At 42.8% G+C, this 15414-nt stretch overlaps 2 protein-coding genes across 2 annotated transcripts; both read right to left on the bottom strand.

Annotated features, from left to right (window-relative positions):
- Positions 1–835: 835 nt before the first annotated feature.
- LOC129593777 (thyrotropin-releasing hormone receptor-like) lies at positions 836–5966 on the bottom strand. The gene is made up of 4 exons (XM_055490237.1): positions 5421–5966; positions 3218–3369; positions 1313–1811; positions 836–1232 (listed from the first exon to the last, which is right to left on the bottom strand). Exons 1-4 carry the CDS (start codon positions 5784–5786, stop codon positions 963–965), a joined length of 1287 nt encoding a protein of 428 aa, XP_055346212.1. The 5' UTR covers positions 5787–5966; the 3' UTR covers positions 836–962.
- Positions 5967–9581: 3615 nt separating this feature from the next.
- On the bottom strand, positions 9582–15356 carry LOC129593670 (protein odr-4 homolog). Its single transcript, XM_055490105.1, has 7 exons — positions 14866–15356; positions 14486–14788; positions 13796–14004; positions 13185–13620; positions 11685–11772; positions 10336–10680; positions 9582–10071 (listed from the first exon to the last, which is right to left on the bottom strand). The coding sequence occupies exons 1-7, from the start codon at positions 14971–14973 to the stop codon at positions 9929–9931; spliced, it is 1632 nt and encodes a 543-aa protein (XP_055346080.1). The 5' UTR covers positions 14974–15356; the 3' UTR covers positions 9582–9928.
- Positions 15357–15414: the final 58 nt, after the last annotated feature.

The raw sequence follows: 15414 nt of genomic DNA, 5'->3' as shown, positions 1-15414 counted from the left end.
TTGTGGCGTCTGCTTATAGGATACACGAAAATACTGAAAATCTGCAGAATCACTAACCAAATAAAGGAAACGTTTTTGATGAGACACCGCATTTAAGACGTTAGGTTTACCCACCCTTTTGGAGAGTTTTTGTTTTAAAGAACACATACGAATTTTTTTTTAACTTCGGGACCGAAGGTTCTTGTGTTAGCAAAAACGATAGATAACTCAGTCGTAATGTCATACTTCTCATCCGCTGGCTGGCGCAAGCATTATAAAGCAAACTGCAACAGAATCGGCGTTGAACTGTTGTTAGTTAGTCAGATGTCTGCGGTTGACACAGCAGCTGGCATTCCTATACCACTGGCACTGCCCATGAAGTTGTCTCCTATTTCGGGCACTGCCATTTTGACCGTTGTTGAACAGATGCTTGTCAGCTTGCTTTCAACATGGAAATACAAAGTATCAGCAATCTACTAGTGCAGTAAATTGGCTTTGGCTTAGTGAGTTTCGGTACTACGCGCATCCAAAAGGGCAACAGTCAAATCCAAAATTCCATATTCCATGGAAATGATAGAATCCATACTGTTCGCTCTCATCGGTCTGCTCTAGAATCGAAAGCCTGCATGGATACTCTAATGACAAACGATGTGTCTTCTAGTTGGGACTTCAATTTCACTGATTTGTACCACAGCAGATCGTGTACGAAAAAAACCACTTGTAGTTCTATTCAACTCAACTTGTGCTGAAGCTTTCCCATTTGTCGAGGTTTAAGTGTAATTTATACGAAGGTGCAACTCAAGTACTTAAACTTTAATACTAGTACTGGAAAGAACTTTAAAGAAGCATCGAAATTGGTGAAAAATAATGTGCGTCTGGTCGGAGGTGCGTCGAACGTTGACGCGCTTTTGTGGCAGCACTATACATACAGAAACAGAGATAAAGAAAGGTTAATTAACAAGAAATTGCGCTTATTTTATTCTTTAATATCCATGGGAACTTGACTGCTTCCATCGCCGGAAAATGCATCGAAATCCGCACTGGCGCAACGCTGCACGAAATCGCGGACTCATCACATTATACAGAATGGGATTGGACGCACAGTTCAAATACACCAATGTATGAGCGCAGAACAAGTACCAATCGTCCGCTGAGGTGCCGGTTCGGTAATACGACTTGTACACCGGAATGAGCCGAAACGGCAGCCACGCCCCCGCAAAGAATACCACGACAATCACCAGCAGCCGTAACGTCTGTGCAACCGTGTAACACGATATGAAAAAAACAGTAAACGATAGCTAAAAGCCACAAAGAGTCAACCAACCATACTTACCGAGGTACGGGTCATTTTCCGCCGCGGCTGCAGTCGGGTGATGCGTATCTGCGGAAGCACAACGCGCACCGACGCCGAGTTATTAAGTTCCCGGCTGATGGCATCGTTGGACTCTACGGATGGCGACATGGAACCGAACTGTACACGGATACTGCAGTACGGCTGGAAGGAGGTGTTCTTGACCGCTATGAAGATCTTCGTGTAGGCCAGTACGCATACGAAGAGGGGGAACGCGTAAAAGAGAAGCAAGTCCACGGCGAAGAAGGTGGTGTAGGCGCCGGCCGGCATGACAAGGTTGCATGCCTGGGTCGATCGATCGGTGCCGGTGGTGCTGAGGACGGAAAGGAGATTGGTGGAGAGGAGCCAGCCGCCGGAGTACAGCAGGACCAGCATCCATATTAGACGGATGATGTTTCGGGTACGCGCGACGGTGCAGAAGCGGTAAGCATACAACGGTTGACAGATGGCGACGTAGCGTTCAGCGGTGAACGCCAAGATGCTGAGAAAACAAATGACGGTTTATGTAAGCAATCACATACTTGATACTTGAAAGTTTTTTGCTTTTCTTGTGTTAATCGCGCATCACAAGTTTACAACCCATGAAATTGAAAAGTTGTTTCTAAAGTGAAATGTTAAAGTGTTTCTAAGGTGAAATTAACAGATACTGCTTATTACTTATCGCATATTGCTGATTAAATCGTTTAAAGAACGCCTTTTATAGGCTACGAAATCGATATTGCGGCGGCTCTACGAAACCAACATAATCTGGGATTAAATCTATCTGCCACGCCTTTAAACAGCTGTTATCCCACTGAAGCGTGGAGGCAGTACTCCCAAGCTGCGCGGGATGCAACCATTGCAATATTACGGTTAATTGTAAAGTTTATAAACCGTTTCTTCTCGTCAAAGGTAAATTAATGGAGCTTTCTCAATTAGGGATGCCCACGTATTGAATCTCGGCTATGATTTTGAAGTATGGCTGGGAGCCTGGGTATAAGCACTTGGATGCCGAGTGCCGTAACCTGTACGCTTCGCGTGCTGGGCTCTATGCCATAATGCAAAATGAAGGCTACTGCGGACTGATAGACGCTGCAAAAACCTTTTTTCAGCTGACCGTTGTTCTTACGCTGATTCTAGAATAATCCATATTTTTCTCTTTGTTATATGAATTTATGTACTTAGCTGCAAGGCGTTGTTGTATCTGTAAGTTAAACTTGTTAAGGTCCCTTTTATGTAAGTTTAATTAGGTGATCGCCGAACACCTAATTAAACTAAAAATGCTTCTCGTTAATCTTGGGATTTGGGATAGGCTGTAACAGTTCGTGCAGCCACACGGGCTATGCACTTCACTATGCATACATGTGGGCGATTTATAATTCCTACATAAAATTGATACCATGACACAGTGAGACATTAACGAGTTATCTTAGTGAGTGTCGTAATTTGTGCGACTGTAATCGATTAGCCTTCACGTACGGAAATCGAGACATATAAGAAATGCGACAAACAGTTTAAACTAGTGAACACATATTCACTTTCCACAACGAAACTTGTTCTTACTGCATGTAAAGGTCACTGAGAACATAAACCAGCCCACGGCTGCCGTAAGTATCTTTAACGATGTTGGAATAATTTCCGGTGTTTCAAAGGACGCAGCCTCCGGACTACGGAGCATGGGCTTGACAGTGCAAATGCCGCTGATTAGCGACCACAGATACTCATACTATACGTCTGTTGCAATGCAGTACCAGCGGCATATCAATATCAATACAGTACGTATAATTGTAGGTGAGAAAATTTCTTGGTCTGCGTGTCCAGGATATGGTTCGTTAAATCTTTTATAGAATTTCAGTTGTGCCCTCCAACCACGCAATAAAACGTCTTACGGCTATTCCGCTTTCCTACCTCATGCTGCCCACGTTGATGCCAAAGAAATTCAGGAACACCACCACGGCGCACCCACCATATCCCAGCATCCAGCGCTGGCCGAAGCTATTGAGAATGTCCTGTGGAATGGCGGTGCAGAGAACCAGCAGATCCGCAATGGCTAACGATACCTGCATTATATAATCATAATATCATCGTTTAATCATTCTGTACAGTCAACGTATTTGTATATCTGTATCTGCACATCTGATCATACTCCTGCGACCCGCCGGTAACCAAGCCGCACTTGCTTCATATTTAAGATTTTTAAATGGAAGTTGTGCATAAACTCTGTACCGACCCGCCACAAGCTGTAGCGGCTGGTTACTACAAATTACTGTGCGTTTTAATGTCTTTTTAATGAAGTCCCTTAAGAAAATTTTGGCCTGAGAATAGACTGAAGCCAGGCCGGTAACCGCTTATTATTTGATATTTCAGCTTATTATATGATATTATTTAATTACTGTAGGCGTACAACGCACGTGGAACGCAACGGTGCACCTGATTTTTATTGCTTCGATTTCTTATTGATACTGTTTCTACATTCTCAGTTCAGTCTCCTGTGCTAGAATTTGTCCCCGCTGAAAACGTACCAACTTTGAGAACCACAGATAATTAGCTCCCATCCAGTTCCATTAAAATGCCTTTGACAGTTCCGTCACTCTTACGAGGTGTTATATGATTATAAATTATTGTATACAGCGCATCACAACAAGCTTACCGGGAGTTGAAATATACCTAATGTCAAGATCCTGAATGGAGAATTACACATCATTCATATTACTAGCGTTATTATTAATTGGTCATATTAGTCATGGTTATAGTTTCTGATGAACTGCTCGTGCAAAAACGTAGTATGCAAAATGACTGCTGCGGTGACACTAACCTTTTAGTCGAAGAACAAACAAAACCACGTTTAAATTAACCTTGTGATTAATTTCAACGCAGTTCTGTAAAAGAATGCACGTCACTCACTAAATGCATAATTTACCAAACGTTTTAAAGCAGCAGTTTTGCTGTAAAAACACTTCCTTTTATCAAGTCGATCCTGCTGCCCAGCCTGCGGAAGCAAGGTATGTATTTTTGCCTGCCTACTATCTAAATGGTTCCGGAAGGAAATGCACGAACGAGTGAACTTTGCATTACGCAGTGTCACTTGTAAGCTATAGGGAAAGAGCGCACTCACACTGCACCTGGGGCTGCACCGAGTTATCCACATCTTCCTTTGGCTTTGACTAGCTTATCGAAAATGCAAAGCAGTGAGGCACAAAGGTACGTATTAGGTATTCGGGAATTTCGAATAAAATGACATCACGATCGCTCATCTCCTCGCGCCTCTTAAGTCCACGGCTGTTCTGCGATTTGACAAATCAACAGCTAGTTTATGTAAATATTGCTAATACAATCTTAGTAATAAGCAACTTGGAAGGCTTCTTAACTGCTACCCAGTTAATAGCAGTGTTTCAATATAAGTATCTGTAATTCCATTCGTGCGATACGAAGTGCGAATTGGCGAAACTCATGCGTCCGGTATGTCCTTTGTTTGTTGGTGAGTTAATTGTAATAAAATGCAGATCATGCAAAAACTGTCATGAGAGTTATCACCTGAGCACAGTTACTCTATTCTTCCAGCTTTACATAAACATCCATATTTTATTGCAGCACGTTGGCTACCAGCGGGAGTTGGTGTCCTGCATTTGAACGAATACGCAAATGTTATTCGCATAATACGTGGCGCATAATACGCGAGTGCTATTCATTATTTTGGCAATTTACATTTCATATCGATAATTCAGATTCTTGACTTCCCACAAGACCTTTATATCAGTATGTAAGGGTGCACACGCAATCGGCGGAAATTACACGTAAAGCGCAAACTTTTACCTACGCAAAGCAGCCTTATGATGCAACGTTTGAATGTTGACCTTCAAATATTAAGAAATGGGAGTGACTGGGAGTTTGAATTTGCGTATACCAGCCCAAAAAAGCACTCTTTCGATGAAAATGCTCAACTTTATATGTAATTTACAAAGTACAAACTACGTCTCCATAAAATTCCTTTGCAAATATTAATTTAACATTTTCTCCCATTGACACGTTGACCACAAAGCTTTTTCTCAAGAACTGGTTGTTCTGGTTGACCAGTGACTTATACTATATACCACATTAAAGCTGGGCATACCAGATAGCTGTAGGTCGGCGTCCGCAAGAACTTGGACCGGAATGCCGCCCCTATAACCGCCACGTTGCCCACGCATCCCAACAAGAATATTCCCAGATGCGAGATAGTCACGGTGACCTTATAGCCCAGGTCAGTCGGCACCGCTTCGGCAGTGACCGCGTGTCTTAGCGACGCATTTGTCCCTCCCGCGGCCTCAACATCTTCGATGCGCTCCTGCAGCAGATGACTGGCTTTGTCCAGCAAACTGTCAAAGGTCAGATTGGGTTCCACGGATGCCAACTGATTGTACAGATTAAACAGCCGGGTCAGTTGGTCCATGTGGCCGGCTTGACACGCCACATCACCGTCGCTGCAATTGGCGTACATGGTCGCTGGCCGTCTTCAAACAGTCGACAGTCCTGCGCCTGATACGCGGTGCGGTTACATATGCTCTTATATGCAGGTCGCGCATTAGAAACCACGGTGAAGATGCTCTAATTTGCACGGGGAGACCGACAATTACCATGTATTTTCGAACCCGGGTTAGCACTTAAACAGCCAGTGGATATTGCAGGTTTATGAACAAAGACGGCGGTTGTGGCGTGCAGAGAAAATGTACTGCGTAGCGGTGGAAATTGTTTATCGGATGGTGCGATGTTGAGCGGAAATAATCCGACCGGCGTCAGCTCACTTCGCGATCAATCAATCGATACGGCTTACAATCGCCTGATGCTATCTGTTGTTTAGCCGGCGGGGATTCGATAACATCGTTAACATGAAATGACAAGATGATCCTAACACGGGTCATGTAGACAGACACTAGTTTGAACAAATTATGGTAAAAAATTATGGTGTTGTTCAGAGCCGTTAACAGTAAATAATAGTGCACTGTTTTGGTGAAACATATGGTACCTAACGTAAGTACCCTAACCAGGGAACATTTTCCGGCTGTAAATTCGAAAAATCTCATCTATTGTTAAAAGATAGTGCGCTACCGTAGTATGCTTAAAAAATTACTGCATCTGCCCTGGTTGGTAGGGCATGACCAAGTGCATGCAGTACTATAGATTTTTTTGAAATTTTACTTTTACTTATTACAGTTTATGGCAGGACATGATATACCGCACGTACTTTAATTAAGTACGTACGTTACGGTACGTATGTGTGTTTTTGAAAGAGCATCCTTTGAGAATTATTTCCCACCAATCAACGTAATCCAGGTTATCTGACTGTCATGTACAGAATGTCGAATAAGTGGGCACTGATTATTCGAATTCTCTGTAATTTTATGACTACGGTATCTGAAGTTGGCGGTCGAGGCTGGGACATTTATCGTGCGCTCAACACTTTGCTTTGCCGGGCAAACAGAGCATGCTTGCAGGGAGTCGATAACGCAATTCTAGCATATAACAGAATGATTGCAGGCTTATGTAGTTTCCTGGTTTCTGTAATTTTCTAACGTCAAACGCGTCATTCAGGACAACGTCCTGGCTCGGCCTGGGAGTGTTACGTAACCGGTACCAGCCAGTGACAACGGTTCAATCAACTGAACGGACTTAATGAGCGTCCCGTACCATTCATTCTTCCTGAAATACGTGGTCGCTGCTTGCGCTCGATTTGTTACTGGTGACATTGATAAACGTCATAAAATTAAATTAGAATCCCGGTCTATGATAGGCACCTTTTTGATGTGCTTTAGAGTTTAGACATCAGCGATACAAACATTCATGATTACTTGATCCCCATCGTGTCCGCAAGGTGTTGGCAAAAACGGATGGTTTTAACTTTGAATCCATTGTAGCGTCCCGTAGATCATATAATCTTCGAGCGACCAGTTAACGCCAGAAAAATGGCGTAATTCACATGGGTAACACGTGTAATAATACGTCATGAGTTATTGTCGCTTTTCTGGCATTTTTTATACGTCCAGGGTACGTCACCTATAGCTAACGTAAGAGAGTTACTACGTAATGGGATGGAATTACTACATGATGGCCTGCTCAAAATAAAAATTTCTCTTTTGCCGACATCTTGACGCCTGATGAAGAAGCCATCAACGTTTTTTCTCAAATTTGAACCGCGTACTACAATCACTCAGTTTTACTATCTGTATTCCTTCTATGGCTTCTGTTTTTGGCTAACCTGCATACGACAGCCGGCTTCTAGAGTACGTCGTGATTTTTATTAAATCTTGTAGTGGCTACTTAATTAATCCGGTGCACACTGTGCTCATGTACAGTGTACTTCCCTTACGTTTTGTCTTTACTTTGCCCTGTCGGCATTCAAAATTGTTATGGCTAATTTTGAATGGTATAATTACAGGACCAGCGAAGCGCTGGTGTAATTAATAATTTACATATTATGACGCAGCTCTTCATTAGTGCCAGCGGTTAAGCTAAGAAAATTTACTTTTACGTGCTCGAATTCCGCTTGAAATTTCACAAATCTGTTATATTTAAACTTCTTCTTAGTAACAAATAAGTGCTCTCATGTACACATGTGCAATTAATATTAGACAATTTGGGCAAGTTGCGGCAGCAGCAATAGCTGACGAGTTGAGTTTAGTACGCTGCTACAGTAGGTCACGTTTTCATTTTCGTAAAAATATAATGTTTCCAGCTTTCAGATTTTGAAATCAGAAATCAAAGATATAAAAATATCCATCCGTCAGCGAACAAAGATACGCCAACGCACGTGCTCCTAAACACCCTGCGCATCGGCACCGTCGACTAGAGCTGATTCAGGAAACAATTGCGCGTCTTGCCGAAATGCAACAAAAAGGCCATTATTTACGCACAATCTGTCGATTGCATACCTCATAGTGTATAATTTTTCCACAATGTAGCGAACGACTTAATGTGGTGTTAACGTCTTTGATACGCAGTTGTGACATAATTCGAGTAATACGGTCATCGTTTGGAATAGCAAACGAAAAACAATCCGTAGAACCGCGAATAATGGAATGCCAGCGCAACAGTCAATCGTCGATCCCAATTAGAGCAGTGATGGAGTTTTTAACAGCAGCCTTCGTGCATGCATAGATAGTTGCTTGTAAGAACGTTCACGTTCCCGCCCCTACCTAGGAAAGGTCACGTCTCATAATGGTTATTACGTGCATTTCTTGGATGATAATTCAATCTTAAGTGTATAAGATTCACCAATTAAATCATATTTGTATCGTTATTACAACCTTTTGCCATTCACCACGAGTGAAATTCCAAAATTAATGCTATTTCTTCACTCTACGCGGCTGGAGGTACTATTTCTGTTATTACGAGTTATTCTGTTATTATGTTATTTCGTATTATGGGGATTTTTCCATCCATTAATTGCACACTGATAAAATTATTATACAAGTATTATCATGCAAGTCACAGCAGTCGAAGACCACTGGCATCATCAGAAAGTTTGAAAAAAGCCAAAAAAAACAAGCTGCAGCTTCTTCACAGAGTTTCTTATGTTAACAAAACTCAAGCACGGGGTTACTAACAATTTCTGAGAATCCGCAAAATATTTAACATGTTCTCTTCGTATATCTTAATTTCTTAATTTGAACAGCAGCAGACACGCACCCATGCCGCAAATTAGACGAGGAGGCATTTGCCAACTTCACCTTCACGGTTCACCACAATCGCCCTTGGCATTAAAGCACCCTTGCCTGTATATATAATTAGTGCGCAATGTACTCTAGTAATTAAAATATACCGGGGAAAATAGAAACATTTGAGTCCTGATTACTCCTGCCGTCCGTACCGGATGTGGTTATTGTCAAATTAATGGGAGCAATATTTAAAGGGTTACTATTCAATTTATGGATTAAAGCGCGTAGCGCGGTATATCGTTAACAGTCAACTTTAAGGCGTCCAGAAATGACGTACGCAGCGAGAGTGTGGAATCTGTGACAGCGTACGAACCTTAGTACCATGGGCAGGGGAGGGGTCAAACTTTTCGAAGAACATGCGTACAATTTATGGTTGCGCCTAATAGTTTTCTGGTGCCGACCGGTATTTGGATTTTGCTTATTATTACTGTTAGTTTCCGATCAACTGATGAAGTCAACTGGAACGAGGTATTGTCACAAATTGTCACAACGCCAGTACCGACAGTAAAGCACGTCAGCACTCTAAATTCTCCTCCAACTCGCGGCAGTGTTTCCGTTTTAATTGGTTAAATCGGAAGCATACAATTTTACAGGAAAACGCTCTAAATTGATGACCAAGGTGATCTTGAGGAAGCACCACTAACTATATTGGACAATAATTTTACCAGCAGCAAGCAGAACACTACTGCTTTAAGATTGCTGTAATAATCCATTCCGTATCACGTTATCGCAGGAATTAGCACGCGGTAAAATGTAAGCATATTACAGTAGTAAGAACGAACGAGCTCTTCATTAGAGCGAACGAGCTCTTCATTTTATCCATTTCCACTTCATTTTATCGAAATTCGCAGTTCTTGAATCTATCGTCGAGGCACAACAAAAGTATAAAAAATAGACAAAACTTAAATTCTGGAATTCAACGTGAGTATTAGAGCTCTTTTTCAGATTTTCCCGGTAAAGATGTAGACGGTGGTGAGTCATCCTGGGCATAGACGAACAAATAAATCTGATACAGCGCGAAAGTCACCGCAAAAACTACAGCCAACACCACCATCACATTCTGCATCCGATCTGCAACGAGTAACTGTTCTAAAGAACGGTTCAATCACTTTGCAGAAAATAAAATAATGGTTCCAAATATCAACTAACAAGTACAAGTACGCTGAAATAAATCTGGAATCAATTCCTGTGGCACAAATTATTATCTATTTGACAAACATTTTACTGCTTTATCTAATCCATTGAAAATAAATTCACAACAACTCAGCTAATACAACCACTAGGGTAGTGGAATTAGAACTCAATAATATACTAATAAACAGCTGTTCGTCTTACTGTTCTGTTGCGCATCCACCGCAATGACCTTCACCGCACCGCCGTGACCGTGCGCGTTGGCCTCCTCTTCCCCCGCGACACCGGTTTCCGCCTCTATCTCCCCGCTATGCGTCGACACCGATTCCAAGGCCGAATCGACATCGCGTTGACTGGGCACGTGCTCCACGTCGGTAATCAACTGGCGCGTGCTCAGCTGCGCATCCATATCCAGCAGACCGACAAAGATCTCCAGGGACTCGCGGGTCTCCTCGTCCTCGTGGACGTAGTTGGACAGGGTGATGGGACAGTCCGGAATGTTCAGCGGGGCCAAGACGCGCCGCGGTAGCTCGTGTACCACATCGAATTCTGCGGCAATAGAGCGAACAACTTATGCAAGCAGGTTTCTTTGCAGTTCCCGTCTTTTCAAGAAATATGAGGTAAAACGCATTCAGAAGCGCACATGTTTAATGAAAATGTCTTTTAGGAACAAAGTGATTAAAATCAATTTAAATTATCGTGCTGACAAACGGGACCTACGAGTCGGCTAGGAGTGGGAAAGACGATATTCATAGCTTTCGCTCTATTTTCATAGCTTTCGCTCTACGTATCAGCAACGATGGAAAAATTAAACCGATTACGATTTGAGTAGTTCTTAAGACTGACTTGGTTAGAACCTTCTGCCAAATTTTGCCGATTAGATTTTCAGGCAACCACCAGCGACTTGGTTCATTTCTTCCGGCTAACTAAACTTCATCGAGATAAAAAATATATTTGTTGTTTTTTCGAAACGGGTTTGACAGTATCAGTACTTCGCTTGGCCCATTATTTTAATCAGTACCGCTTTAGGGATCAATATATTAATCACTTTTACTGCACAGATGCAGTGCTGGTCTTACTGCATAGATTGCACACTGATAAGCTGCATAGGCTGCTTACTGCATAGACTGAATGGTAAAGCATACAGATAGACTGCATTTCAGTCTGCCGTGGTTGTTCAGGTAGCCCGCCACAGAGGCTGTCAACTCGGTAAAGTGATTAATATATTGATCCCTAAAGCGGTACTGATTGAAATAATGGGCAACGCGAAGTATGACTATTGCGTTCGTAATATTACTATGCGTAGAAAGTGATACAGTACGAGTACACTATGAAACCAGAATCTAATTTGTGAACAGGACAACAAAATTTCGCTTTAAAAATGAATTTCTGATGGTACGAGTACGTCACCTAGAATGGAAAACTAAGAACCACAGAATAACCTTGGTAAGACTATAAAACCTACAGATGTTTTGCATGCAGTCTGCAGCCTCACAATAAAAGCAATAAACCGAGAACAAACGCCACCAACATTGGTTCTTACTCTCACTAACCTTGTTCATCCGCTTCCGTTACAAGATTGTCTTCACAGTGGAGCTCAATTCGTGTGGTCATCGATCGCAATAAATCAGCCTTCACAACCTAAAATTTTAAAGGCAAAATATAAATGACGCGCTACAAGCAACAAAAACAATAAGCAGAATCGCTTTACAATAAGTCTACTCATGGCGGTACTAAAGAGATTAGTAAACTATATAGTATTGCCATGGTCTACTTTATGTATATATTGCACTGTGAACAGCAGAAAACAAAAAAAAACGTAGTCCAACGTACGATACGGTGATAACAACAACTAAAAACGATTTCAGATCTCACTTATGCTCGCGCACAGGCGAAAATTAAACGTCGCTGCAAAAATTGACCGGAAGTAAGCAAACAAGGATATCACGAGCATCTTTATATGAAACTGACAGCGTTAAATTACGAGTTGCTAACTGTACGAGTACTAAGCAGAAGCAGTGAAACACATTTGTTGTGAAAATATTTTACAAAGAATTTCGAAAAACTTCGCACAGCTATATTAAGGCGATATACTGGTTTGTAAAATGCCAAATTGCCAATCTTTATGGCTACTTCGAAAATTTTTTGTGCGCCTTGGTTTGGTCTGTTTCCGGAGTGTATGGGTTCATTAGAAAGCTCATAAATCGCGCTTTTTAATAGACAGAGATTCAAAATTAACACTAATAGCATAAACGCGATAGAAATTTTTCTGTTGTGTGGGTCCTAAAAAAATCTCAGCCAAGCACCAGATGGAACATTTTCAGGTCTGATGTTTTCAAATGGAACTTGAAATTATTTTACACACTGGGTTTATTCGAAAAAAAATCTTGATTAAAAAGGTAGGAGGATGCAAATTTTTGAACATGGAACTAATTCTTCTTATCGAGAAAACCAGTGAGCGTTGGAGTTCGAATGTCTCTATCGCAAAACCACGAAAACCCAGTGTGTAGAATAATTTTTTCTTTCCAATGGTACCGACAACGGCCAATTCCATTGCGGCAGTGGAATACAATACGCGTAAAACTCTCCGAACTTTATTCCCAGTAAATCAGGGTTTTTGTGTTTTGAAAATGGTCCTCTGCATCGGTGGACCAGTTTGAGCAGACAATCACGCTACCTGCAGGCTGCGCATGGCGTTCATGAGATCGCAGCTTGCGCACGGCTGCAGCGGTACGCAGACACGCAGCCCGCATGCGGTTGGGTATGCTTCGATTGCAACTGTGATGGCAGCTACGTGAATCGAACCGTGCTGCTGCACCCCTGCGTTGTTTTGGACCCGCGGTACCTTTTGGTTTTCGACAGATTTGGGTTTCCGTTCTGTTCTTTGCTTCTCAAAAGACGTCTCATTTTAAAGAGCATTTTTTTCTGTTCTAGGAAATGTAATTACTGTAACTTCTCTGGGGATGAAGCAAAACCAGTCTATCGCCTTAACTGGACTTGCTTGCTTGCAAATGCAAACGCATGCTACATTTAACGGCAACTACAATCCTAACCTTTTCGGCAAACCCCACAGTGCCCCCCTGTGCCACATACGCTCTGCCCACCACATCCCCTCGGAAGGCCATATGTCCGTTGGCCAGCTCGGCCACCTCACCACCTACCGCGATACCTTCATCCTCTTCCCAGCCGGCGGCCCGCGGCATCGGTACTAGCATGCTGACCTCCACGGCATCCGTAGCGCTTTTAAGGACACTACTCGGCTCCAAGCAGCGCTGATCATACAGGCAGACGCTTTTGGTCACCTGGTCGGTGAAGGTGTTGAGCACGTGCTCCAGGACGGTCTCCACATCCTGCTGGGTGGCCGTGGGCTGCTCCAAGTTAATGTTGAAATGGGTGTGCAATGCCAACCAGGACAGGGAGGAAAACGTCACCGGAATGGGTTTGGTGATGGATTTGGCATCGGCGGCGTCCAGATACAACGACGTATTCCTGTTTCAACACAGGCACGCATTGAGAAAAATTTTCCTTATTTAGAACTCCGTTGAACATTGGTACACGTACTCCTTTTTCGTATTAACAATATGAAACACCTCCGTCAGCGGGTTTATTTTGTAACGAAACAAAATCTGCTTAGAACAGAGGAATTTTATCGTTTAGATCTTACGTCTGCTTGGACCGCGGGTCGAATGCAAGAATAACTTTATCGTCCGATGCGGCAGCATCTTGATGCAACGCCGGGCAATCTTTGCGTATAACACTCGATATATCCATCAAAATTTCCTTCAGCTTCGGGCGAGAAGTCTTGGGAATTTCGGCTGGAGATGTCAGAAAGATACCCAACACGGACAAACCACCAGGCAATAACCGGCTAACCTGTCACAAAATAAACATCCCTTCAAAGTTTAGCATGATATGCGTGCGCCGACGAAATCTGAAACCACTATAAAAATCACTGTTATATTAAAATTTCATCACAACGAACACAGCACGGATACTACTATATGTATATGTAATTCTATAAAAACGCAACATCGGCAGCGGTAAGTTCGGAGTCAGGTGCAGCATTTACCACCTGTATTGATCCAAATAAAAAGCGATGCAAACTGAATACAGCAATAAATAATTTTTGAGCATCTTTTTCATTTCGTTTGAACTTGGCAAACCTTCTCCGATAAATTACTTTCAACTTTACGTCAATTCTCTAGAAAAAAGCGCACTGAACTCAAATCTGCGTAAATTAAATATTAAACAATCAAAATATCGATTCCGCCGCCGATGCTGGCGATCGGGATTCTAAACTGCACATGATAGAAGGAAATCGTTCTGCACAGCGGTGCACAGTTTCTAAGCGTACCTGGCGTGACAACGACGGCAGTCGAGCCGCGGTCAGATCTCTAACATCGCTGCAGGAATAGAAATTCCGTTTGCGCGCCAACATCCAATGCGAATCCATCGTCCCATCCACCAGCCTATCGCCTGCACCCGCATCCTTTTCCCCGTTATTCTTGACAGTCTCTCCACCAGGAGAGCTCTTCCCACTGCCTCCGCCGTCCAACTCAAACCGCTGCGGATCCCCGTCGGGACTGGCTGTGTGCGTCTCCGGATCCTTGCTGGCGCGAACGAAGTGCGCCACCAAGAAGCGACCACCTTCCAGCGCCTGTAAGAGTAATTCGTAACTAACACATATTTTGTCCAGGCCGCTCTCTCCTTGGTGGCGATCGGTAAAGCCCTTACCTGGCCGATAATCAATCCGCACGATCCACTGCCTGATGAGCAAAACACGTCAATCTGAGATTTAAGCTGGCTTTCAATAATCACTTGGGCTTTGGTCGCGGGGGCCATTTCTCTGTCGGATAACTAGTGTATGTGAGAGCACAGTAAGTGCGTAATGAAAATCAGATCTAGCTGACAAAGTGCGCGCCGTTCCTGGAATGCAGAAGTCCAAGTGTACGACAACTAACAGTTATTAACTAACCAACAAATAAAAACCTGGGAAACTTTCAAACTGCGCAGCACCCTATAACGCAGTAACAACTGCAGCCAAATTTCCAACTCAAAAGAACAGTCGAGAGTTAAAAATAAAACCTAGTCGTGACACGAGTGAAAATGCGAATATTTTGTACAAAAGTCAGAGGCTGGACGGCGATGCTGAAGGAATACAATCAAAAATCAAAAATTCATTTTTAGAAATTTTCGAATTTTTTGTTTTACCATACGATCACATCTGCTCAGTGCTCACCTCACAGCACGGTTATACGGGTTACCTACTATGGGGGAAGAAAA

Source organism: Paramacrobiotus metropolitanus, unplaced genomic scaffold, assembly GCF_019649055.1.
Source record: "Paramacrobiotus metropolitanus isolate TYO unplaced genomic scaffold, Prichtersi_v1.0 Parri_scaffold0000063, whole genome shotgun sequence".
Classification (NCBI taxonomy): Eukaryota; Metazoa; Tardigrada; class Eutardigrada; order Parachela; family Macrobiotidae; genus Paramacrobiotus; species Paramacrobiotus metropolitanus.
Note: the sequence above shows the minus strand (reverse complement) of the source record. Positions and strands in the feature narration are given on the sequence as shown.

What these genes read in the sequence shown, in the direction of transcription:
- LOC129593670 (XM_055490105.1), bottom strand. Translation starts at nt 14,973, where the DNA reads ATGGCCCCCGCGACCAAAGCCCAAGTGATTATTGAAAGCCAGCTTAAA. An exon ending in GACCCGCGGTCCAAGCAGAC is followed by an intron (nt 13,621 to 13,795) that starts GTAAGATCTAAA and finishes GTGTTGAAACAG; the next exon opens with GAATACGTCGTTGTATCTGG. An exon ending in GGTGGATGCGCAACAGAACA is followed by an intron (nt 10,072 to 10,335) that starts GTAAGACGAACA and finishes TACTCGTTGCAG; the next exon opens with ATCGGATGCAGAATGTGATG.
- LOC129593777 (XM_055490237.1), bottom strand. Translation starts at nt 5,786, where the DNA reads ATGTACGCCAATTGCAGCGACGGTGATGTGGCGTGTCAAGCCGGCCAC. An exon ending in CGCCGACCTACAGCTATCTG is followed by an intron (nt 3,370 to 5,420) that starts GTATGCCCAGCT and finishes TATATAATGCAG; the next exon opens with GTATCGTTAGCCATTGCGGA. An exon ending in ATCAACGTGGGCAGCATGAG is followed by an intron (nt 1,812 to 3,217) that starts GTAGGAAAGCGG and finishes TTGTTTTCTCAG; the next exon opens with CATCTTGGCGTTCACCGCTG.